General features: G+C 38.6%; 2 protein-coding genes across 2 annotated transcripts; both read right to left on the reverse strand.

The window, feature by feature from the left end:
- Positions 1–930: 930 nt before the first annotated feature.
- Positions 931–10558, reverse strand: vtg3 (vitellogenin 3, phosvitinless). Its single transcript, XM_005735018.1, has 27 exons — positions 10513–10558; positions 10056–10076; positions 9795–9946; positions 8450–8701; positions 8209–8370; positions 7964–8112; positions 7730–7880; positions 7453–7610; positions 6384–6549; positions 6168–6293; positions 5658–5876; positions 5148–5365; positions 4953–5047; positions 4726–4850; positions 4547–4648; positions 4335–4454; positions 4047–4236; positions 3860–3947; positions 3560–3745; positions 3217–3307; positions 2954–3119; positions 2662–2771; positions 2496–2570; positions 2075–2275; positions 1414–1559; positions 1121–1259; positions 931–1017 (listed from the first exon to the last, which is right to left on the reverse strand). Exons 1-27 carry the CDS (start codon positions 10556–10558, stop codon positions 931–933), a joined length of 3741 nt encoding a protein of 1246 aa, XP_005735075.1.
- A 3296-nt stretch (positions 10559–13854) lies between these two features.
- adgrl4 (adhesion G protein-coupled receptor L4) lies at positions 13855–25825 on the reverse strand. Its single transcript, XM_005734909.2, has 16 exons — positions 25721–25825; positions 25205–25354; positions 22677–22826; positions 22216–22365; positions 21755–21825; positions 20858–21037; positions 20261–20444; positions 19330–19443; positions 19045–19244; positions 17380–17559; positions 16519–16722; positions 16019–16239; positions 15452–15518; positions 15259–15350; positions 14886–15054; positions 13855–14383 (listed from the first exon to the last, which is right to left on the reverse strand). The coding sequence occupies exons 1-16, from the start codon at positions 25764–25766 to the stop codon at positions 14321–14323; spliced, it is 2241 nt and encodes a 746-aa protein (XP_005734966.2). The 5' UTR covers positions 25767–25825; the 3' UTR covers positions 13855–14320.
- Between the last annotated feature and the right edge of the window lie 654 nt (positions 25826–26479).

Raw genomic sequence — 26479 nt, forward strand, 5'->3', positions numbered from 1 at the left:
TGATGGCTTTCGGAAAAAAGCTATCTCACAGTCTGAAGGATCGGGCCCCAATACTGAGGAGGCCTTACTGATGCAAGGAATAATGATGAGCATAATTTCTTATATAATGCGTTTCAAGTTGCTTTTTCAAACAAAGCCAGAGAGGCTGCAGAGCTGTTATCAAATATGGTTAAGACTCTAACTATAAGTTAATTTAAAAGAGAAGATTTCCAGGGATTTCATCAGTACTGCTCATTGCACTCTTACTTAGCCGAAAGCCGCCTCAATAAGCGTGGATTATGCCTCCGTTACTGCGATGGCATGTGTGAGATATTCGGTTATATTGCTAATTACATTTAATCAAGAGACAGAGGAGCTCCAGCTACTGTGTAACTACAGTTTAGCCACTTAAATGTACAAATAGAATAGAAATAGAAAAAAGATTCGACACATTGCTGGATGCACAAACATTTATTGTAGCAGAATCAGAAAAAACAAAGTGTAACTCAAGCACAGTGGGCGTACTCGTAGGTACGAATTCACACAGTTCAGTTGATGGTGTTCAAATAATAACATGCATTCAAATTAATAAATCAGGACCTTTACAGGTTATTTCCAAACTGGTGACATCTAACAGATTGCTGATACATTTTTCATGCTCCTCAGTTTCATCACTGTGGTGAGCTTTTGGTCGCGCTGTTATCACTGTGAGACGAGGCATCTGGCTCCCATCTGTGCTCTGATGTCCTTCTACAACAGAAAACAGATTTTAGACAGTAAGCAAAAGTGGCACAGCTCCTCATTTGTTCTTTTCACAAAAATTAATCAACTGCCACACACACAAACACAGAGACCAATGCTAACACACAAGGATTAACATAAAAAGACTCAGCCGATTACAGTGAACCCTCAGTTTTCCTAATCAGACATGTTTCGTTTGCTTACACATTTTTAGGCTTGTTCGTTTCTTTCTGTGTTTTCCACACGGAAACTGGCAGATGAAAATGGAAGTGGAACAGCCTGACGAAAGACTGTATACTTTTAACGAAACAGAAGAAAGGACACATCAGTGAATGATTAGCTACAGTGTATGAAGGTTTATATATATATAATCGTATGTAGTCAATATTTCCTGTCAAACCTTTGGAAGTTTGATGGTCACATCAATGCTGTCGGATGAGGCACATACAATTGATGCAGAAACCTCCTGGTTGGCATTGCTCTCAAATGTCTGGTTGAAGCCGGAAAGCAAAGCCATGCCTGGGATGTATCTTTCCATTCTGGAGTGGATAAAATCCATTAACACAAAAAACATTTCAAGGAAGTTGGTTGAGAAGGTGATAAGAATGTCAAATCTTATCTCCTCATGATAATCATTTAACTTGTCACAGCTTTTATTTCTTGGTAGAAGTTGGACATTTTATAGAAACTCACCTGGAGCAGTAATTCACCATCTCTTCTGGCACATTGGCCCACTCTACTTTGGCTTCAAGTGTCTGCCTGGGAGCAGGGGACTGTGCAGCAGCAGTCATCACCGATATTTTGTAGGGCTTACATTGAGCTCCCCAACTAATCATTGCCTAGAACAAACACAGTCAACGTTGAAGCACCACTCCACAAACAAACACATGGCTTTAGCGCTTTCTTTTAAAAAATATGACACATTTAAAAAGAAGGAAAAGTATGTTATTAAAAAATAAGGACATCATTATCTACTCCAAGATTTTTACATGTTCAGCAGCTTAAAGGTCTGCTACTTTTTAATGCCAAACTGTTGTAATATTACTCTTTAAAACTTTTCCAAGTAGCATGCCATTGCTTATTAACTACTCTTTTTTATTGTCTAGAGAGCAGAAATATGGGAACATAATGACACCAGCCTTTTTTTAAAATGTTGCTAAGGAATATTTTCCCCAGTGATTTAAGGAGGCCGTGGACATGAATAAAAAACATGCCAAACCTTAGTTACTGAGACAATGATTGTGACCAGGACACATTAACTGCTGATGCCATGCCATTAAATGAAGTCCTGGCAGTTTACACATCAAATTAAACATAAATCACTAAGAAAGTCTTGCTTTCATAGGTTTTCTACCTTAACATTAGCAGGAGACTGTGCAGAAGCGTCGACACACATCTTCCAGTTGGCGGCGTCTCCGATATGGGACACGATCATTTGGGCCTTCAGAGTGTCTCCTTCAGATGGGTTGTACAGGGTCACATCGAAACCCTCAAGGTTCTGGTTACCACTCATGGCAATGGCTTTGATGCTGACCACAGGCTGAGGTGCTGTGGCCTAAGATATGAGACAGTACTTACTTTATATTAATCATGTTATGTCTTAAATTTATAGTAATACCAAAGTGAGTGTGAATTATTGTAGATGGATGAAATAAAGCTGAGGGAAGTGTTTTTTGCAAAGTCAATATATACATATATGTCACATATATTATATTATTTTTAGTGCATGTCAGATTAAAATGCAGAGTACTCTGTATTTTGCCTATTTAACGTACATCCATCATGATTTCTTGGCTGTTACGGGTTTCCCGTTCATTTGATGCGGAATTTGATTGCTCCTGGGATCGTTCCTGTAAACACAACATGGGAACAGGAAAATTTTAAATGATAAAAGACAGGAAGAGGTGATGCACATGTAACGTTACAGAAGTCTTCAAATACCTGTGCAATCCTCCTCATAGTCTCATACACATGGCGGATGGTCAATGGATGACTGGCGGGTTTGCATTGAACCTCCAAGTGGATTTTCTCCACAGGTTTGGTCGCCTCAGCTAAAAAAGTGCATCAGGTTACATGAGCACAGGATACCTTTATAACCTAACACAGGCCTTCTTGTTGGTTATATGTGTGAAAAAGACATTTAAAAGTAGTAGTCTCATGTGTCTCATGTGAGTGAAGAAGCACGACATAAAGGTCATCTGTGCATATGGTGCACTGAACTTGCTGTGTATACCTGGGACTACTCTGATGGCCGCATGGGTGAATCCCATTATAGAGTAGAGGGGGTATTCGTTGTTAAAATACTGTCTCCTGATGTCATAGTCCACACAGACACCCACTCCATACATGCTGCTCTTGGCACACATATTTGCCTTTCGCCACCAGTTGTTTGGTGTTGGCTGCTGTTTGAAGGAAAAACAATAATCAAGAAGAAGTTGTTGCCAGTTTTCAATAAATGAACGTGTAACAGTAATCTTCCAAAGGTGTTGGCTGTACCTGTTGGGAGTTAAATTCATCAGGTATCATTGGTGTCCTTTTAGGGGATTCTGGATCTCCAATGTTCCTTGAGACTGCATACAGATTGGAGCTGTAAAATGGAAATGTCGGATTTATTTAGTACATTTAGCTTCTTGATGAATCTGAATGAATGAAAAGCACTCATTCTTGTGTTTTAGCTCCTGTGAGTTCCAGTGTGAGCTGGAGTGGAGTGACCAGTTTATATAAAGTAAAAGGAATCACACTGCAGTGACTAAAGTAAAGAAAAAATGAGACTGGTTGGTAATTGATCTAGTAAATGTATTTAGAGCTGTAGAGGGACATAATCATGATCTTGACATACCTGAATGAAATGAGTTCAAACTCATTTTTACAAGCGGGGATGTCAAGTTCCAAAACTCTTTTTCCAACATTGATCTTGGCAGAAAGCTTCAATGGCAGCTCAACGGGAGCTTTGCTCTTCATCTCTGAACCGCACTGGAAAAGCTCTGTGTTGATCCCGTGGAAAATCCAGAAATCTTTTGTGAATCTACAATAAAAAGTGTAATGATAGAGTTAGTGTTTGCACCTCTGAAACAAATTGTTTGTCGCATATACTGATGATAGTTGCCAAATACACTGGGTATCTATCTATTTAAATTACCCCACGACACCCTCAGATTCCAGTGAAATATCTGCATTCATCAGGTCTCCGAGATGCTGAACTTGTGGTGGATTTATTGCAGCTTTAGCTATAAACACACATAAAGAAGCACAAATGTTTAGCCCAAGTACATTTTTCAATAATAAACAAATGTGATTGCCATTTGTTATAAGGTTTTATTCCTCACCGTTAATGGTGATCCCGGTGACTGTTTGATAATATTTGGCAATCTCCACTGGCAAACCCAGGGTGGTAGCTTGCAACAAACGAGCCTCAATATTCAACAAAGGCTTCGTCCAATGCCATGAAAGTCCTTTTTGCAATTGCTCAATGGCAGCCCACACAGGGGTTCCTTTAGGTGCAGAAGGACTAACAGCCTACATGCAAAATCACAGGACAGCATCTTGTAAGAGGTATCAAGGTATCATCATGTGTCTTTAATAGATCAGCAATGTCTCTGCCAATTTATTCTTACTGCTTTGATGTACTCAAGGAGATCCTTCTGGATGTTTACAAAGAAAAACTCTTGTCCAGACAAGCGTGAATAGGCAGAAATGATCGGTTTATCATTTGGCAGCGATTCCCAGTTTTTAAGCTGAAAATGACACGACACAGTGGACACCCACATCAATTGGCGTCATAGTACAGCTGATATTTTTCCCTTGACGTCTTTGATGTAATACTCACGGCATTGTAAATGGCCTGAAAGTCGCTGAAGCTAAAATCGCCTTTAAATCCAGGAATGCTGGGGCCAATCAGCTGCTTGAGTGTTTCGGAACGGATACCAAACTGGAATCAAAAGAAATAACAGGATTACAGTTTGTGTTTGGGAAACGTTATTTGAAGGATATTATATGACTCTGTACCTCCATTAGCCTCATAATTCTACCGATGGCAAAATACTTTTGTTGTGATATGATCTCAGTGGGCAAGATGCTTGTTGGACCTCCCAACATATTAAGTGAAGCAGATGTCCCCATCAGTAAATCATCTGCATTTGGAAAAGCAAAAATGGTCATTTTCATATGTGAGTGTAAATGTATTTACTTAAAGTCCTCAAAAGTGGTCTAATTATTGGTGAACTTGAACCCACCATCAAACATGTCCATTCGGAATGATCTGCTGTTGTAGCTAAGACGTCCAAATTTGGCAGCGAGGCTTTTCACAGCCAGACTGCAGTAAATTGAACTTTAGCAGAAAACACAAAAACAATTAGATATCATGTAAAATATACCAGCAAAAGCAACACCGATAAAGATACAGCCCCTTTTTTTATTGTTATACTCACAGATAGTGATTGTCTGGAGTCTTGGATCTAGCTATATTTTCCAAGTAAGAGTATGCAAAGCTAGCGAGATGGATGTCTTTTTCTCTCTCTAGATGTGCAGTCAGTGTGGAGACAAGAGCCGCTGATGGCTTTGTGTTAAACATGACCATGATTGCCATCATGTTTGTCTCAGGGGCACAGCTCTTTTGCAGGAACACTTTCAGGGCAATCTCTTGGACCTGAAAACATAAGCAATATAATAATCAGCTGTTGGGGAAACCATGGTCAAAGCTCACACATTTGCCAGCTACTGTTAGGACAAAAACTATTATGTTCTGGCACAGTTTCTTTTCAGTTTCAGTGAGCCCTGAAAGACAACTGAAGACGCTTTCCACTTGATTTTACCGGTCTAAGTTAAGAGAATGAAATACTTCACTTGACCTAAAAAATGTGACATTTTAAACGCAAGTTATCTGCATATATTAAAAACAACAACAACAACAACAACTGCATGTCATGTATTGTTCTTACATTGTGAGGATCTCTGCGAGCTGTCAGTCTCAAAGCCTGCATAGCAGCGCTCTGCAAACGGCACGACACGTCTACGGGGTTGGCAGCGACTCCAGGGAGGAAGTTGGTGATGGTTTTAATGCTGCCTGGATGACCTGCATTGCCCAGAGCTCTCAGAGCGATGAACATCTTAGTTTCATTGTGGTTTCTCAGGCCCTCATTGGCAAGGTTGAGCAGTGGCTAGTTAAAACAACAAATACATGTTTAACCTTTTTTTCAAAAATGCTTGTTGACTTGCTTTATCATTTTACACATGGATGATCTCGACTGTAATCTCAGATCTTTTCTAATTATAATGGTTAATTTGGGGGAAAACAGTACTTGAAGTAGTATTATTTCAATATTTAAGCTCAAAATGATTTTTTCTAGTTAAATTTGAAATATTACTTAAATAGTTATCTCAAAACCTTAACACTCCATTGCACAGATAATTTCTCATTACATAGCATACACCTGTTGATGTGTGAATACCTGAACAGCAGCTTGTGGACATGGTGAATGATATGCGCAGTATTTGTACACCAGAGAGCCAAAAGAAAACATGGCAGCAGTCCACAAATGAGGATTGGATTTGATGAATTCCATGTTCATTATTTCCTGCGAAAGATCGACATGTCATTTAGGTGATCGTTTTGTTGTTGTTTTTTGTTTGTTACATGGTATCACCATCCAGGTTTGCTAACTCACTTTAGCCTTCTCAACCAGCTCAGCTCTGGGCTGGAGATGATTCATAGCTATCAGAAGGGTTTGCACAGCTTCATTTGCAGACACGTCTTTTGCCTGAAATCTCTTTTGCAGGAATTTGAGGACTCTGTCGTCGTTGATCTCGGCAACCATGTCCAAGAAAAAGCGTCTAATAAGTGAAAAAGAAGAGAGAAGAGAGCTAATATACATACACAAATACTTCAGATAAAGATTATCCTTCAAATACACAGATGAAGGGAAGGTGTATACCAAAATGTTACAAAAGATATTTATAAGGTTTTAATTAAGTTGTTACATTTATGCCTCGCATAATATTAAACTATTCCTCATTGTTAATGCGCTGCACTAAATCCCTCCTGAACTGAGTCGAAGGATAATCAGCTGAAGTGGATCAGCATCAGGCTTCAGAGGTAGCCTCGAAAAATGTTCTTCTTCATAATGAAAAGCTTTTTTTAAAGGTTATCCGTAAAAGAGTCTCACTTTGAGCTTTAAAAAAACATGTTCTCACTGGGTACAAAGATATTCACAAAAAGTTAACTAATAACTTAATAATGATACTTTTATTGCAGCTTTATTCATAAAGTTTGTCGTAAATCCCGTGTTAGAGGCTGTATTTACAACACCATCAACCGCATTCATTCAAATGAGCATACTCAACGAGTATTAGTGCCTTTAAGCATAAAAATGTAGCAACTTTTACACATATGTCTGTCAGTGCAGATTAATTTCCAGTAAATTCCAAACTCCTATTAAATAGGTATAGAAAAACTAATAACTAAAGTAGTAGCAGTAGTATAACTAAGTAGTATTTTGCTGAATCACAATTGTATTACACAGTGCATTCAGTGCATAACAAATGTGTCTGACCACCACCCGACAGAGGGTTTATGTCTCAGCTGTCCACTTTTGGTATTTCCAAGAATATATATTTTAAGTATGTGCAAGCTCTTTATCAGACATTATTGTTATCCATGAATTTTGGACAAAAAAAGCAAAAAAAAAAATAAATTGCTACATTATTACTTTTTGTAATCACCTCACAAACACTCACCTGTGTTCATTGTTTCTTGCCAGTTCCACCCACATCTCATCCAAATCCCTGTCCTGAAGCATTCGCAAAAGCTGATACACCTTTAAGGTGTCCTCAGTTGTTTCCTTCTTAATCTGATTTTTATGATCCTCAGCCAACTGTTTGATCATTCTAATAGCCTGCAAACAGGGGCAGAGATTTTCATCAGTTATTCTTGATTTTAGCTGTTTAACTATGAAGGATTTCACTCTTTTTGTTGTATTCTGGTGGAAATTTTGCTACACCAGTTGATCCCTACCTTTGCTTTTGGTTCTGCGAGGTCCTGCATCACAAGAGGGATATTAGCGTTGGAGTTCACTAAATTGTGCACGATGTCGCCCCTGTTTTGCAATTGCCCGACGTTGGCAGGTTTGCCTCCCTCACTCACACGAATCAGTACCATTTCCTTCCTGCAGGAGAAGGTTTTTTTATTTGTTATGCAGCAGCTAAAGTTAATTAGCAGGTATAACATGCAGATGACTTCTTGTCTTACTTTGCTTCCATTCTGAAACTACCGCGCTTCACATTGAAGGGACTAAAGTGCTGTTGCTCGAGGGCATAAGCACTTTTGACCATGCCGCCCTCTTCTGTTGGTTGGATGGTGTAAAGGTATTGCACAGTAGAAAACATAGATTCTCCTCTCTAGATTGGAGCATACGCAAACAGAAACGGAGATGATTTTGCTGGATTTAATTTAAAATCGCACAATCAGCTGCATTTACGACGAGACAAACAAACCTGTTTGGTCTCTTTGTCGAGGACAGCAAAGGCCATTCCGTTTTGCACTGCTGCTTTAATTCTGCAGTGGTCGATATCCACAACCTGAGTGATGTTCATGTTGTTTGTTTGCTTGTTAATTTCAGTAGCGTAGTTGTTCTGACACATTCCATGGATTCCAACCTATACGCAAAATAAAACTTGTGTTATTGACATTCTTACTAATGAGGTAGACTAAAAAAATCAGAAACTGATGACTTACCTCCTCCAGCTCATAGACAGTTGGTGAGGTCTTGACAGTTGCATGGAAGAAACTCAGCATCCCTCTCACAATGTTGACAGTGGTCTCAGTGACGTCAGGAGCTGCTTGGATTTGCCGAACATGGCCGTTGATGTGCTCAAACTTGAAAGGTTTGGCGAGCTGGGCAGCAATACGCTGACTGAGCTTGGGGCATTGACTGAAATCACTTTTCCCTGTGATGCCATTGAGCTCTGCGAAGGTCACGTCTGAAACCTTGAAGCCCGAACAGAAAAAAGAAATATTTTTCAGATTTGAGCAACAAAACACATCGAATAACGTGTGACCCTACAAAAGTGTGCAGACATTGTCATTTGTATGTAGTATTATTAGCTTACAAGTTCACAGTTTTGTAGTTATAACATTGTAAAGCAGAAGACAGAAAGATGCTGGAACATAGCCAGCGTCGCACAGCTGTAGGTGTGCAAACATTGAAATTAGAGTAGAAACCGCTTTAATGTCTTAAAGAAATCATTTTGTCAGGGTGTTGAAGCCTCAGTAGTGTCTACTCATTTGACCTCTGAAGAATCTATAGTGATGATTACATAATGTTTGGATTTATAAATAAAGTTTCAAATTAACTGGCCAACATTGTGTTGCTGTGTATGCAAGGCAAGTTTATTTATATAGCACAATTCAACGGCAAGGTGATTCAAAGTGCTTTACAGAGACATTAAAAAACAAAAAGAAATCAAAAGCATGATTTAAAATGAAAAAAAGGAACAGTAGATAAAATCAGTAGTTAAAATGTAAGCTTTGAAATTTTTGGATTTTGTGTTTTATTCAAATGCAGCTGAGAACAGGTGAGTCTTCAACCTGGATTTAAATAAACTGAGTGTTTAAGCTGATCTGAGGCTTTCTGGGAGTTTGTTCCAGATATAAGGAGCATAAAAGCTGAATGCAGCTTCTCCGTGTCTGGTTCTGACTCTGGGAACTGATAAAAGACCGGATCCAGATGACCTGAGGGATCTGGAAGGTTCATACTGGGTCAGGAGGTCACTGATGTATTTTGGTCCTAAACCATTCAGAGCTTTATAGACCAGCATCAGAACTTTAAAGTCTATCCTCTGACGGACAGGCAGCCAGTGTAAAGACCTCAGAGCTGGACTGATGTGGTCCACTTTTTTGGTCTTAGTGAGGACTCGAGCAGCAGAGTTCTGAATGAGCTGTAGTTGTCTGACTGATTTTTTAGGTAGACCTGTAAAGATGCTGTTACAGTAATCAAGCCTACTAAAGATGAAATGCGCATCATTTATAACTTTAAGTAACCAGTGTGTGGATTTATATTACTGTCTGCTGGGACTCTCACCTGAAGAATGAATACTTGTGGAGATTCACCAGAGATCTTGATGTTGCACTGTATCCTCACGCCAGACTCGGCTCGGTTGGGTTTGCCGGATCCAAATTTCACTTCTCCTTCATATTTGTACTCGTAGGTTTTCCTGTGATTCAGGGTGAGATCTGAAAGGTGTTTTTATTAAAGTTAAATACCATCTAACTTAAAGCATTTCGAAGAGAATATTATTATTATATGATGGATTTATGATTAAGATTAAGGAAAAAGACTCACCATAACGAACAGCTTGGCAAGCTAAAAGCAAGAAAGTCAAACATAGTGTAAGCATTATAACACACTGCAAGGTACACTATGAGTCTACGTCAATGCTACACAACACAATGCAACAATCAGGCACCTTGTTAGAGTAACAACAGTGTTTTCTAAGATGTTAAAAGACACACATGGCATCTAATAAACACTTAATCTGAAAACTCCAGAAGAATAGTCCAGTATCGTTAGCAGAGACAACTAAATCAATTGGTATTCTATTCTGTTCTAATCTTATCCAGGTATTAAGTATTTGCTTGAATAAACCTGAATCCTACAATAACAGTACAACAATTCTATAAAAGACACTCACAAGGGACTTTTTGGATGTTCTTACCCAAACTTCTCAAGAGAAGTTAGAAGATTATTAAGTTTGGGGGTGCTATCCTCCTACAAGTAGAACTGAGTGAATGATACTTACTGGCCAGAGCCACAAGGCAACAGAAGAAGAAGACAAGACCCCGCATGGTGAGAGAGGAGTGGAGATCAGGTTTCAGAGCTGTCCTTTTATATGCATGAGCTGTCATTACTCATTGATCCTTCAGAGCACATCAGACGTGTGATAAGGCCAAAGAACATAATAAAATAAACACACCCTCTCTGAAGTGAGGCCGTGCTAACCCGTGGCGCTGTCAGAGCGACACAAATGATATGTCAAAGATAATTTAAGGGGCAGAGCAGGTCGTCCGTTAATGGGAAGGTCACTGGTTTGATCCCTGGCTTCTCTGGTCAAAGTGTCAAAGTGTCTTTTTACGAGATACCCCAGTGCCCAAAATCAGTGTGTCTGTAGAAAAGCATTATATATAAATAAATGTTATCCTTTTGAATATTTTACAACAGTTGTGAATGTGGGTTACCTTCATTAAAAAAATAGTTGAGTTGGCTTAAAAATAATTTATATATTCAAAGCCTATTTATATGTTTTATATCACAGATAAACATTGTGAAAATGTCAATGTTTCATCATTCAGAAGAAGAAATAAACACATTTTTCAAAGCTCCGCTGCTCAGTCAAAAACGAAATATGCAGTGAGATTTGTGTCTCAAGTAAAGGGAGAAAGCTGTTTGCTGCCCGGGTTTGTGCTTTTACTTCTTAGACATCAGTGAAAGGCTTGGTTTTCAAATATGTTCATAATACACCAAACACACACACACACACACACACGCCGCTCTTCTTTACAGATTTAAAGATTCTGCCTTGGCCTAAACGGGTTAACAAACATCCCTGTTCGTATGTGAAGTTTGAGGCTGATGACATAGAGCAGCAATCAGCTGATGCGTTTGTCTGAACTGTGAGGGTCGTGCTCACATTTCACAATGCACGTCTGTCTTGTGCAATCACACCCAGTCTGTATTTCACCTCTAGGGTGATATGGAATATCATATTTTTGTCTTGAAGCTTGCAAACGTGTTTTAAATAATGTTTGTTAACACACTTGAGTGGCAGCCAGTTATGGTTTTAAATTCAACTGCAATTACAATCATAGATTCAAATGAAATAAAAAATGGCAACATTGTACCAAAATCACAGAAAAAATTATATTCCATATGTCTTCTGACAGATTTAAAATATCCTACTGTTTCAGCGTTTAAGACTAAATAGGTGCATTTAAAAATAAGAAAAATAATGAAAGTTCTAGTTAAGGTCACAAACTTCATAAACGGGATATGGCCACCGTGACATCCCCCTGGGGATTTTTTGTTTTTTTTGAGCCAGACGAGTAAATATATTTAGAAAGAGAGCTACGTGCTCAGTTATCAGCTGCAACTGGCAGGCTTGTCAAGAGTCTAGCACGTTGGACAGATGCACATGTACCTGCAAATAAAACAGAAATAGATACTGGACCAAAGACTTTTTGTATATGCTACAATTAAACAAATAAAAAGCTGTAATTTTATATTATTTTCTCTATTAAAATGATCAAAAGAGCACTAACACAGACACGCCTAGCAGACTGATATATTAGTATCTACCTGTCAGTCACAGACGTCTGGCTCCAAACTTTATTAGCTTTAAACCTTCAGGGGTTTCGACACAGGCCACAACACTTGCTGCAGTGCAGCGTTTGAGGGACTTCTCAGGTCTCTTTGCTGTGTTTCCTTATTCCCATAAGCTTTAACAGATCTGCAGAGCTAACGTGAGGAACGCTAACAGATATAAGATTTGCTTGCTCCCATTTTCTACAGCATGCTACGAGTGATTCATAATGTTAAATATACAAATAATCTGTTTATAAAATCAAAATTGTTGAAGTTAGAAGATTTTGTGACCTCACAGACATTATTAATGATGGCAAAAAATAATAATACATTACTCTTAAGTTACAAAGTTTATTTGTATTGTGTTCAGGAAGTGGGGACAGTAGAAGGATTATTATTATTGTAAGCATCAGTTTGGCAAATGTGTCCAACAGTTGTAGGCATAAGAATATGGAGCTCTCTCCATGATAATCTCAAGAGTTGTACAAATATGCACCGTTTTAAAATGTGTTTCAATATGAATTCAATATCTTCAATATGAAGAACACAAAAGTAATTTGGGCTCATTGTGGAAGGAACAATTCTTCTTTGCCATCTTGTGGTTTTGTACACTGTTGATTTTACTCTTTTGTTGTTTTGTTTTGCATTGTTAAGTGTCGATAAATGTTAGAGTGCTCTTTGGTTGTAGGTGCCCACTATTTGGTATTCAGATAGGGGGCAGGTGTCAATAAGAATTTATTCTTCCTCCTGCTCCTTTCCATTCATGGGTGCAGTGCTATATTAATGGGAATGATGTTTGCGTGTCGGAAACGAAATTCTGTTGAACCATGTGTGAAACAAATAAACACAAACCTGATGTGTACTTATACGTTTCCCAGGGCAGTGCCTACTGTGTCACCAGTGAGAGCACCTTTACCATTTAGATGGTTGTTTATTATTTCATTAAATAAATAAATAAAGATGAAAAAACTCGCCCTACTATACTTCCTTTAATTAAGGAACTGCTGTTTTTTTTTTCACTTTCACCTGCGCTTTATTATGCTCTTTTTAATAATGACATACAGTTTGTCAGATAGTCTGAGGACTGTTGGGTGGCTGTAGTAGACACACACTGCTTTCTTGTTAGTTCAGTAATATAGGTATTGTAGGATATAGCTTGCTAGCACCCTCCAATCAATAAACGTGTCCTATACATTAATAATTAACGCAATATACAGTGTTCCCTCCCCACTTCTGAAATGAACGAGCAGCATGAGAGCGTTTCCTGGCTCTATAAAATAGAGCACTTTCGTTTGTTTCACTCAAAAGTTCGAGGTTCAGTTTATTAGTAGAGTCATGATATATGCAAATGTACTAGCATGAAGACAATAATGAAGTTTTTGGTAAATGTGTTTAATTGCTAGACCCCAGGCTGACGTTTCTTAACCTCATTAAAAGATCCCACAGCCTAGGAGACAGATAGTTAAGGAATGCTGTGTGCTGAGGAGATAACACATATTAATTCATTACAACCTTTTTTTTTCTTAACATGCAGATAAATAATGCAAAAATACTCTGAGTTTATGGAAGAACGAGTGTGCCTGATAATCTCCACTAGATGGGGCCATTGGCCTATCCAATTGTTACTGTGGCGCATGGACAGGACACACAGCCATTCATGTTGGACTTCCTGTCCACTTACCAGTGTGTTTATTTAGCAAAGAAGGCTGATGAATGCATTAACCAAGCCCAATGATTATTTTGCATTTCGGTTTAAAAGAAATGGGCAACAGAGAAGTTTTGCTTTGACACATTTATTTTAATAATTTACAATCAATTTCAAACAAAAGATGAGAACAAAGACGGACAAGGCATTGATTATTTGGAGTGCAATGCTTATAAAGGCACTAAAGGTAAAGGAACTCAATTAAACTGAACATATGCAAACTATTTTTATTCTATTGTTACTCTCACAAGAATTGCTTTTGTGTAAAAGGCAATGCAATTGTTTGGCTTTTTATGTACTTTATGGAACAAAACAAACAATCAAACAAAAAGTGTGCTGCATAATTATGATTCCAGTCTGTTAAAAAGCAAACAAGACATTTGAAACTACCACTGCTACATGTTCTAATTTATTAGACATCTGTACTAAAATCCTCCCACACCATTTTTCCCAAAAGTGGAAGCACGAGTCACAGGATATTAAAAAGCTGTACTATAGACTATTATTATACAAGTGCAGATGGTCTGGCTTTGGCTGCATTAATTCATCTTAGGCATTCAAAACAACAGGGGACATTTTTGAAAAGCCTGTAGTATTCGTCTTGAATCTGAAAAGACACACACACACAACAGAAATATGCTTTAGATATAATACAATGTATGTTTAATCCATACAGTGGTGAGCTGTGCCAGTGTTGTTAACATATTTACAGGGTTTTCATACATTTATAAACCTTCACTTGGATATTTTGTACTTTTAACTCTAATTTATATATTTCACAAGTATACTAGTTTGTGACCTGTCAAAACACTAACAGGAAAAGTTTCAGTCAGTTCATTAAATGTTTGATAGGGAAAGATTTATGCCTCAATCTGACCACCTGGGGAGAGAGAAAACATGGCAAACCCAAACAAACTGAGCATGTTCGGATGCTTAAATCCTAACACAAAATGCACATTTGCTCACACACAGGTTTCTTTTTTCATATAGCCTTAATATCTTCACCTTAATATTCTCAGTTGACTATATAAAATGTGTTTTGTTGGGGTCTATTTGTTCTATTTGATTCAAAAAAGCAAAAAGCAAAAAACCCAAAAAGCTGATGTTACCTTTCTGGACAGCACACAGAGGAAGATGAAAATGAACATCCCTTGGAAGGCGTTGGTGATGGTGAACAAATAGGCAGTGAGGGTTGTCTCATTGAGAATGTGCAAGACTCCAAACGTCCAGGTGGCACCGAGCACAAACAGCAGAGCCAAGGCACCACGGGCACAGGACCTGAGAGGGAGATAGCACCGATTTAAACACCCTGCACATGGCTAAGCTCCTTTCTCAATCAACAAAGAACTCAGCTGTAATTTAATTCTGCAAAGGCACCACATGATACCCTAATAATCCACCAGATAAGGAACCTACAACTTGACTTTCTTTTTTTCCCCTTCTTTTTTCCAACTTACTCAACGGGAGTAAAGATAATCCTACCTGATGTTTTCATAGTGGCTGATTTCAGGCTTTTTCACAGCAGTATGCCGGTATACCTTATAGATGATTACTCCAAAAGCCAAGAGATTAACCTTTAGTGGAAAAACAACAATCAAATGAATATCTGTTATTAAAAAAAATTACTTTACTTGCTTATTTGAACACATTCATGAGTCATGATGTATGATTTTACCAGGATGATCAAACATGCAGGTCCGATGAAGCTCCATATGAAGTGGTTTTCTGTGCTGAGCCAACACCTATGATGGAATAATATTTAATAACATTTTAATACGTTTGATTCATATTTTAGCAAATTATGATTTCCACCTTAGTGTAAAATTCCCTGATGTTAATTATAATAATACTGTACATAAGCTTTCTTATCTTAGGATAAAACCCCTAAAACCCCCTAAAAAAAGCAATCAACACGTCTTTTGCATAACTTATCTCTTGTCTTTTGTAATAGCATTTTACACTAATAAACAACAGGGCTACTATTTTAGGGTTTTTTATCAAGCTCTCTGTGGTACCCAAAACATTTCAGAATGTATTTTCTGCCCCACGGCACAACCATCTTCAACTTCCTTCATGTCCCTCCAGGCCAAATTTAATCTATGTCCCCTTGTACTTATAATTAATGTAACTTGTTTATCTTGCTTCCTGAATGAGTTTGAAAAATGAAGAAGTCATTTTACGACCCTTTGTCTATCCACACATACATATATATATAAAAAAGCTGCAAATATTGTCAGCTTACACTTTATCTGTGCCATAATACTTGGAGCCTAGTGTTGCGGAAATGGCCACCACTACCGCTGGGCTTCCATAGCCGAAAATATAAAAGTTACGGTGCAGAAAGCCTTTGTTGTAGATGACGCCAACCACTATTAAGTACAGATGGATGCCCTCGATGCACATCCAGGCAAAGGCCGCAAGGAAGAAGTAGTGCAGCAGCCCTGCAATCACAGAGCAGAAAAGCTGCCAAGAAACAGACGGGAGAGAGAAAGACAGAGATTTTACAATTTTAGTTTAAATAAAACTGTGTTAAAAAAGTGGTACAGTATTCATATACTCTAAGTGTATTTTGCAATCTTTATTCAATGTGCATGTTGAGATGTACTGTTACTCTCTATTTTCATTTTCATAAAGTAAATTATCTGCAAGTCGAATAAGAACAGATTTACACCAGATTTAAAGCTGACAAACGGACAATATTTCGCGATATTTCACGTTTCACTACGTCAAGGGCATCCTCACCTTATGCGTGTACATGTTGATTCCCACCAGGAAGATGAATTCGGCCATGAAGAGGCTACAGCACAGGTTCTTGTGGATGGTGGTTCTGGTGCTCTGAATTTCACTGAAGAACCAGAAGGTGAAGATGCACATGAACAAACAGATGAGCGAGATGATCATTCCCAGCTGGGTGATCCGGGTCAGGATGGTATAGTGGGCCACCAGCTGAGAAGCGAATGGAAAGGGAGGCGTTTCATTCACAGTTTCATGGAGCGCCGAGTTGTTGTCTTTTCTGCTTGGAATCATTTGGCATAACATAGGCACAGGCTGGGGTTACAGCAGCATGTTGTGCTTGGAGACGTTCTGGGGCGATACTGGTCCAAACATTATAGGCAAGTGGTTTGTTGTCAGTTTAAAAAAAAGTAACTTCCTCGTTGTTGGTGTGAAATTCACCAAACAATTTAAATTGGAATTGAAACCAACAATAAAGTGAGAGAAGGTTTCAAAAAGTAGTGGGTGGATATCTCTTATAGATGCCAAACATGTGCACTGAGTCACCTTGCCTCTAGGACCTGTTCAGACTTCCTCTGCATTTGGCTTTAGTTGATTTTTTATCTTTCTACTGTAAACAAAGCAGCGCAAGAGAAATTTCCATCATCTTCACAGATAAATCCACATATTAAAATTTCTCAGCTAACAGGCGACTAATTGTCCACCAAGCAAATAATATATGACTTAAAAACAAGACAACATAGTGTTTATTTTGCATGAAATGAAATTTCTCCCTCAGTAACCGTGGAAACATTGGTGAAAAAAGCTGTTAAAAAACTCCTTGATCTTGCTCCATATTTCACTGTTGTAATTTAGTGTATGCTCACTCACGTTGGCTCGCCCAGAGGACATGAGGATAGCAAAGTGTGTGAGGTGATTGCAGGAGCAAGTGGTCGCATTGCTGTTGACGTGGACTGTCTTGCAGCCGTGAGTGGCCCACCGGCCCTGCAGGCTATCCGCCTCGTACTCCCAGAAGGCGCACTTCGTCACATCAGCTTTAGTGTCTATGGGCTTCAGGGGATGGAGAGGAACAAAGACTGTTAACTGTGGAGTTATTATTAGTTTTTGCAGCTCGCTGCTTTGGGATAACAAATCAATAGGGGCTTAAACTGATCCCAGAGCTGGTCTCATCAAAACAGCTGTGAGAAATCATCACAGCCCATCGAAGGTCTGTTGTTCTGTTATTGATTCTAACACTATTTATGAGCTTTGCTTTTTCCAAGTTTTCACGTTAATATTGCCATTGACATGCAAGAGCACAGAAAACAAATGTAATGGGAAGATCATTAATCACTGGCACATGAGCTTTTTTGCTGGGCTCACTGGGCCTATTCTAAATGATTATGTATCAAATATATATATTTTACAATGATATAATATATTGATATAATGATTTTACTTTTTTTTACATGTTTTAATGATCCTAAAAGAAAATACCAGGACAATATGTTTGTATATCAACGTTTTAAATTGTGTATTTTATACTCTCAAAGTCCTTACTTAAAAACTTAAAAGGTGCAGGCAAGAAAAAAGCATCCCGTTCATCACAGGAGAAAAAAAATCTGCTTCAGTAGTAAAAAGTATCTGCACAAAAAAGGGGCCCAAATTATTGATTGTTGCTCTTCAAAGAAGGCAGTTCACAGAGAATTTTCACGGCTCGAAAATAAATCAACTCATCCTTTGTTAGCCTTAATACTCAAGGGAGCAACAAAAATAATGATTTTACTTTTTCATACATTTTAATTATCCTAAAAGAAAACACCAGTACATTAATTTTTAGGGCTGTTTATCTCATTACCCACGTTTTTCCATAATCTCGTCACGTTTCCTCAGCTATTCCCTTTAAATGAAAGGTCATTGCCGAAATACACGGTGCGAAATCTTAAAATTTCATAAAAACTTTACACAAAGCGCTAACTGTTCCTCCCATGTGAGTTTGTTCAAATTTGACTTTAATGGAAACTCTGGCAGTTATCAGGTTACTGCCAGACCCAATCTGGGACTGAGGAAGCTATTTCTCACAACAAAAGCACAACGCCCCAGTCTGACAAGGATATATATGATGAGATACTGACGAGAGAACTGAACAAGATCCTATTAGCTAATGTTGATAAATGACTCGTTTGCAGAATAGAAAGTTTAGCTGTAAGTTTAAAGTGGCACAAAAGTGAGCAGCAATGTTTGTTTTTAACGCCGTATTTAGCTTGTTTATCACACGACGCTTCGAAATGAAAAACCTTGAGTAACATAAACTATTTTGAATCGCTGCTCTTAATTTACCCTGATCAAATTGAGCAAAAGGATTAGACTGAATTTATATAGAGAATAAAAATGAATGAAAATCTCTAGTAATCGCTTCCCTTAAGAAAAGCTGCAGTCATGTGTAGAGGAGCAGCGACTTTCTGAAACAGTATATGTTTTGACATTACATTCTACAAATGCAGAAGTAAAAAAGCAAACAATGTAGCCTGCCTCAGCACTCTGTGCAGTCTGTACCTCACTGTGTCTCAGAGTGAAGGTGACATGGTCAAGTTGGTAAACGTCAGCAGGTTTGACGGCTGCTGCAATGACTTGGGAGTTGACAGTGATTTCCCCCGTCCCTGCATACCGCGAGTAGTCAGTGACACCTGGGTCGCTGCTCGGCTTCAGGATGTCACTGATGCTGTCATATCGCACAAACACCACTGACACGCTTCCTGAGGAAAAAAAAAAATTAATACAAACTTTTCTTTTTGGCACAGATTGCATCTGATTTTCCTTTTAGGCTTTAAGCTACTTTACCATTTCGGTCTTCTTCTGGTCTCACTTTCAGTGTTAGATTTATATGATCTCCTCTCATGGAAGCAGACAGTTTGGCTTTTGTGTGATGAGCCTCGAAGGTGAAGAGTTTCACTTCTGCGGTTGAGGATAAAAAAAAAAAAGAGGTCAGGGATAACCCTCTCCATTTCAAAGCCTCGCCAAACTGGAGAGCTGAGCCCAGTGATAGTTACTGAGTCTTATCAGGCACACTGTAACTATCACTGCTGTTCAAACACCAATCAAAATAAACCAAATCATAACACACTGTAAGGAAAGCTATTTGGGACACAGAAAAGAAGAAACTAAAAGCTAAAGTGGATTAAAATGTTATTTGGCTCTAAAAAGAGATTACAACTTGGAAGAATATCTCTCTGCTGAAACAGAAAAAAGGAGACAGATCCAAAGCAACAACAAGCACACAAAAGGAGGACAGATGTTAAATAAATAAATAAAAAAGAACCCGTACCCCCCCAAAAATATTCAACATTGCACGAGGGTGAAGTTTCACTTTCTCGAAAATAAAACAGTGAAATGAAGCCATGAGGTTCAAAATTATAAATAAATAGTATTTAAATAATTTGATGACCGACTGAAAATTCAAATAAAATAATAATAACGGGCAACACCTACTATTACACTACCATATCGAATTAATACATATGCTGTATTAAAATTCATATTATTTTTTTCATAACTGCCTTTTGTGTATTTTGATACCTTTAGTAATTTTTTTCTGTGTTTTTGAACCGCTCATTGAATTTTAGGGTGAATTAATTCATGGCATTCATTTATGTTTACAGATGATTTTTTTTAAACAGTGAAACTTCTAAGCAAACGTAGGAGCGCCCTGTCTGGTTTTAAAGCAAATAAAGGAATTAAATGCATCACAGTGACAATTAACTGAAAGCCTCACCCATATCTGTAGCTTTGATTTCAAGCTCTGTTGGAGTTTTGTAATTGCTGGCCAAAGACAGAGCGCTTTCTTCAACAACATGCAGCAGCTTGGTGATGGTATGCTCACGACGTTCTTCTTTCATTCTGGTCCAAGCCACCAGTTCATCCTTCTCCACCAGGTTGTTTACTGCATTTACTAATTTCTGTTTGAAAAGATTTGCTTCGAGTATAACATGTGCACAATAATATAGCATGTAATGCATGTTATGTCTGCACTGCAATATGCTTCCAATTAGGTATGATTAGAACGGGATGTTTACATCAGTTTGGCTGTTTTGGCCTTTCATTAAATACAAGCAGCAGCTACACTGTGTTTAAAAAATTATTGGTTAATGGGTAATTTTGCTGTCAGCTTTGGGACAACAACAAAATAATAAGTGCTAATAATAAAAATGACACATTAGCAGAAAGTAATAGTATCTCCAAGGCGTAACTGTTAAGAAGGCAATGGGCTGCAACCAGTGCCACTTTTTCTTAAACCAGTTCAAAGCATAGCTGCACTTCAGGCAGACTTCCAACTGTTGACTGAGAAACAAGAATGGTAAACAAAGATTACTGAGAGAGTTGAGTTGATGGCAGATGGTTTGACAGCGTAATCCTTCTCCGTGGCACCCAGTGTTGATGCGGATCTACTCAAGGCCTCAACATATGCAATCACTTCCACTGAAGTAAGTTCACCAGACGTCTGCTTGGCAATTTCTTTCAGTAGACTTTGGGGCTCCGTGAGGTTGCTCATCTGGTGGCGGAGAAATGTTTAGATTGATAGATGTCCTTGTTATGTTTTTTTGGATCACAGCTGTGAAACGACCAAACTTTACATGAAAACGTGACGTATCCTATTCATCCTATTCACACGTGTGCACATATCTAATCACGTGAAGACTCTCTACAAAAGGCGGCAATTGTGTCAAGCGTTTTTACTACTTGAAAAGATGCTAAAAAAATTTCACGTACTCCTCTTAACTTCAAACTAATCACAGCTGCATGCAGTAAATCCCCAAATATGACCTTCAGAATTTTTTTATTTTATTTTTTGCTTTTCTTTATAAACATCAGTTCATGAACGACGGATTACACTCAGCTTCATTATCACGCTAGTGAGCCAGTTTTACATAAATCATCACCTAACCACACGCTAATTAAATCTCTCCCATTCTCCTGTAACAAGGAACACAAAATGTGCTACATGACATCCATTAACTGGTCCTGCTATAACTTTACTCTCCAGTAGGGGGCAGGACTCCAAACCGAAACTGCTGATTGAAACTGCAGGTTGTGTTTGGATCATAGCGGCTGGTGTTGCATATCCTTGTTATCATACAATCTCCAGTCATTTCAGCCGTTTTCCTATTCCACCCTCTGTTTGTCTTCCTTCTCGCCAACAGAGGGCAGCATCATCTTATCCTTTCTTTTTTACCCCGTTTGGTTAAAATTGTGAGAAAGGAGTACTCACAGATTCCAATGTTCTGTTGACAACCTGCGTCACGCAGCCGGTGTTGTCATGGCAGTATTTCTGGGGATGCTCTGGAAAACAAACAGTTTGCAAAAGCGCATCTTTAATTCACTACCATGACTTCGCCAGTCTGCCTTTCATTTAGAAAAAAACAGCAGCTCTCTTTATCATCAACTTTACTTAAAACATCAAACAATTCAGTATTGCACTGTTCACTCGATGTATTGCATCGAGTGAACAGTGCACACACACACACACACACAATAATGGATGTGTCTGGGTTGTGTGTAGATGTGTAAAAGCAAGTAAAAAAAAAGAAAGATGAAAAAAGATGTATGTCCTTGAATGTAAGGATCAGTGTGTGTGTGTGTGTGTGTGTGTGTGTGTGTGTGTGTGTGTGTGTGTGTGTGTGTGTGTGTGTGTGTGTGTGTGTGTGTGTGCTCTTCCATCCTCATACCGACCTTTACATCTAACTTTGCTCTCTGGATGAAAGTGCTTAGGGCCTGAAGTCAGGATGTAATCACGCTGACAGGTGCAATTGAAAGATCCATTTGTATTATGGCAGTCTGAGTTTGGTCCACAGACCTGTTCTGACTCGCACTCATCAATATCTGAAAGATGCAAATGAAGAGTTCAGCTTCGATTAAAGCAAAGCAGTTTGATGTTCCCTTACGTTGGCTGCTCGCTGACAAAGTTAATGCAGTTACAGATGTTTGTCTAGGCAGCATTCCTACCTCAAAATAAGAATTGGCTGGTTTTTTTAAATACAAATATGTGACCAGCAGTTCTTGCACACATGTTACACATTGATAACTCATTCTCACGACCTCGTTAAACTTTATAACTCTTTATAACTCTTTATGATACTGATCAAAACAAAGTTTGGTATATTTAAATCCAGAACAGGTCAACCAGACGTTACCGATGCAGTCAGTGCCATCGTTGGGCAGGAACTCGTCCCGTCCTGTCGATTTGTATCCAGAGACACATTTACAGTAGTAGCTGCCCACTGTGTTGGTACACTGGCCCCTGTCCCCACAGATATTAGTCACGTTCTGGCACTCGTCATCATCTGTGGTGAGGAAATGGAAATACAAACGCTAAAATGAGCTCAAAATCTTTCATCCTCAATAAGCAAAGTAGATTCAGCTTGTTACTCTGTTACTCATGGAGTGGGTAAACCAGCTGGTTAACAGATGACCCAGAACAAAGATGAAAGGAGTTTGATGTAGTCTGCATTTTTGCTTTGCATTAAAATTCATGGTTTTTTTTTGTTTTTTGTTTTTTTACAAATTAAAAGTTACAGCATTTTGAAAAAGGCTACTTTTTATTCTTAAACTGTTACAATATCATATTTCCATCTTGTCTCAGCAGATTCATTTCCTGTCCAGGTTTGTGTTGAGGCTGAAATGCATTTTACTCTAACGAGAAATGAATCAACAATAAATCAGTTCTTCTTTGAATGTGCAGCATTAATTTAAAAATCACTGAAATACTCAGACTCAGTTACTTTTTGAAAATGAAATCTTAATTTAATCCTCCATGATTAACCATATGCTATGCAAAGTGTTCTCTAGGATTTTGACTCAAAATGTCACAAAAATAATACAAAGACAGCATTTTTGGAAATTTCAAGAACCAACTTGAACTTATGTATTTGCCCCTAAATTTGTTGAAATTGTACTGGATGGAGAGAAAAAAGCAACCTATTTTTTCATATCAATTTATATATTAAACCATAAAACTCAACATAACATCTTCCCAGATCCTTTTTAGTATCATTGTTGTTGAGTTACTTTGAGCGCATGTTAACACAAGTACACTCTGAAGTTTGATCCATGATTGCTGTTTCAGGAATGCCCAAATGTGATCGTGATCCTGAAGGCTGTGGTGTGGATGAGCTGATGAAGCTCAGAGATGTTAGTCTTCTTTTGATTAAAGCCTTGGCTGGGTGTAACTTGCACGCAGTTTAAATAGTTCCCATTTGTGACTGATTTGCAGTTGTTTGCCTGTGTTTGATTTCATGGAAGTCAAATTACCTAAAATATTTTGCTTTCCAGGCTAACCGAGCACTGCTGAAGATGCTGCTTCATTATAGAAAATGCTGTTCCAGCTTTTTTTTTTACTTCCAAACACACCTTCCGCCCCTTGTTGACAAGGACCTGCTAAGACTTTCCACTGTTGTTTTTACTTGTCGACGTATGATGGACACTCTGCTCTTCCTCTTCTCTGTACCTTTGGCACACAATCTGTCCGGTAAGGGAAATCCTCTGCTTCAGCGAGAAAGGTGACCATAGTCAGAGAGGAAATACTCCCATAGCACATGTGATCCTTTATCTGTCATCCTCACAGACTTTTCACCCACATACTTCATGATTCACTTGAATGTCCTGTTTTTATGGATCCATTTTACCCTCCTATCATCACTTACTTCTTAAAAGTTAAAGATGACCCTTTTCTTCCTGTTTGTGTGAAATCTACAATTGTTGTTTGTTTCATGTGAATTTTCCAAACAGTTTTGGTAAAAATGCAGATTTAATAAAGCATGAGCAGACACAGTCTGAAATGCTCTTGCTAGTTAATATTGTCCTAATTTTGCGTCTCTGGCTTCAGTGTAACCTTAACAACAAAAAAAACCCCTCTAACATTTTCATTTACTTTTGGCCCTTGGACTATGTAAGCGGTGATTGCGGTCAGATTTGGCCAGGAAACCAAAGGGGTTCCAGGAATTCTAAACAGCCCAGAAACATAACAGGACTAACAATGCCGACTGTAGGCGATGCAGGCCATTAAAATCCTTCTAATAAAGCTGTATCTGGACGTATGTTCCACTTCACACTGTTCCCTTGGTGAATAACTCTGTGGCAACTTTTTAGGCATCATACACAAACAAACACGAGAAAACTAACTTCAAATGACTTACACAGACCTTAAGTTTTTTTCAGCCATTCCTTTTGCCTACATTTTCTAAACTGGCCAGAGTTAAGCTGAATTACAATAATAAATCTTGTTTGCTTGCACACGAGCATCCTTAGGTCGCTAATTTGCTTCATGTCTGTGGACTATTTTGAGATAATCAGAGATAAATGGTTCCAGAAGAGAAAAGCTGCACAAGTCACAGTGATTTATACTGATAATATGACCATAGCAGTGCCTTGTTCCTCATTAAGTTTTGACACAAACGTTTTTGCCATCGAGAGCCATCATAAGAAGCTTTAACCCACCCAGAGTTATATTTTTAACGCCTCACATCTATGCTCTGCTCCGTCAAGTGTAATGTTCTAAAAATGTTCAATTAGCCCGCTTGTTTCAAAACGTAGGCCTAATACTGTTGTTTACGACACGCAGTCACAGCAACAAAGGCTTCCTAAAATAGTCGAGGCTTCCACAGTCTCGCTGCGTGTGCTCTTTAATATAAAGGTTGATTTGTGTATGCGTGCGTGTAGTCACCATTGCAAAATGTCGTTCCGTCTCCGGTGTATCCGTGATTACAGTAGCAGGCCTTGTTTGATCCATTCAAGGTCTTACATGTTGCAAGTGTGTGACAAGAAACACAAATGTCAGAGGGGACGCATGGGCCCATCAGACTCGAGAGCCACGCTGCGTAGACACAAGAGACACACTGTGTATGTTTTAATTACACCACAACATTATTATTCCAAACCTTCCTGAAGACGTGTGATTATATAAAAAACAAAACATGTTAACCTCCAAATTCCTAAAAGTTGCAGAGTCAGTCATGCAATCCATCAAACTTCAACTTAAACCGAAAAGCAACACGTACCTGTCAAAAACCGGTTAAACCCCCCCAAAAGAAATAAAGTTGAAGAGAAAATTTATGTTAAACAAAACCACCTTTCCAAACTAATAATACTTGATAATGCGGACCCCTCTGAGGGACATACATTTAAAACAGTCTCCCAGTAAGACATCTGGTACCCGTCGAGTATAAATTAGCTCACGTACCTGTCAAAAGTACAAGTTTCATTGGTGACTTGAGCAAAGAATCCATACTTGCGCTGTGTCTGGATTTTACTTGATCGTAGACTGCAGTGGGCTGTCTGGTGACGTCGTTCATTTCCTTGCATCAGTTTTCCTGTTTCCTTAAACCTGGCCCTTCCTGTCCTGCTCTTTAATCTGCTTTGAAAAACACGCAGCTTGGTCGAGTCATCAGCCACACAGACACGTTTGCCTCCATTTTTCACTAAATATAAAAGGACTTTTAGTTGCATTGAGTCGCTTTTTCGTAGCGTTGCTGACACTTTGTCTTAGGTTGTCATTTTGGAGGCCTGCGTGCCATTGTTCTCACTTGACCACATACAGTAGGTTACGTAAACACAGGCCTAAACAACACCAGCTAACTTCATTGAAGGACGACCCCCTCCCTTCCGCAGGCGCTAGCACACAAATTCACACACAGACATTCCAGAGCTGTGTCTTCCACGTATCATCTTACACATGCTATCCTTTCCAAGACACACGTTACTAAACTTGAGATGCAGACTCTTTGGTGGTGTGTTTAATGCATCGGGGCTCCTGCTCTTGAGAAAACACAGTGAAAGGAAATGTTGATTGGCCAGTGTTGACTGGTTCTTATCAGTGGTCCCACTGCAATTTCTATTAACAGTCTTTCTTTTTGGACTTTCACTTAAAAGGCCCCATTTTCCACGTTTCCTCTAAAACAGCGCAGATACCATTTTCCATTTATAGAGTTGTTGAAATACG

The sequence above is a fragment of the Pundamilia nyererei genome, unplaced genomic scaffold, assembly GCF_000239375.1.
Source record: "Pundamilia nyererei isolate P.nyererei 1_Seehausen unplaced genomic scaffold, PunNye1.0 scaffold00061, whole genome shotgun sequence".
NCBI classification, from domain to species: domain Eukaryota; kingdom Metazoa; phylum Chordata; class Actinopteri; order Cichliformes; family Cichlidae; genus Pundamilia; species Pundamilia nyererei.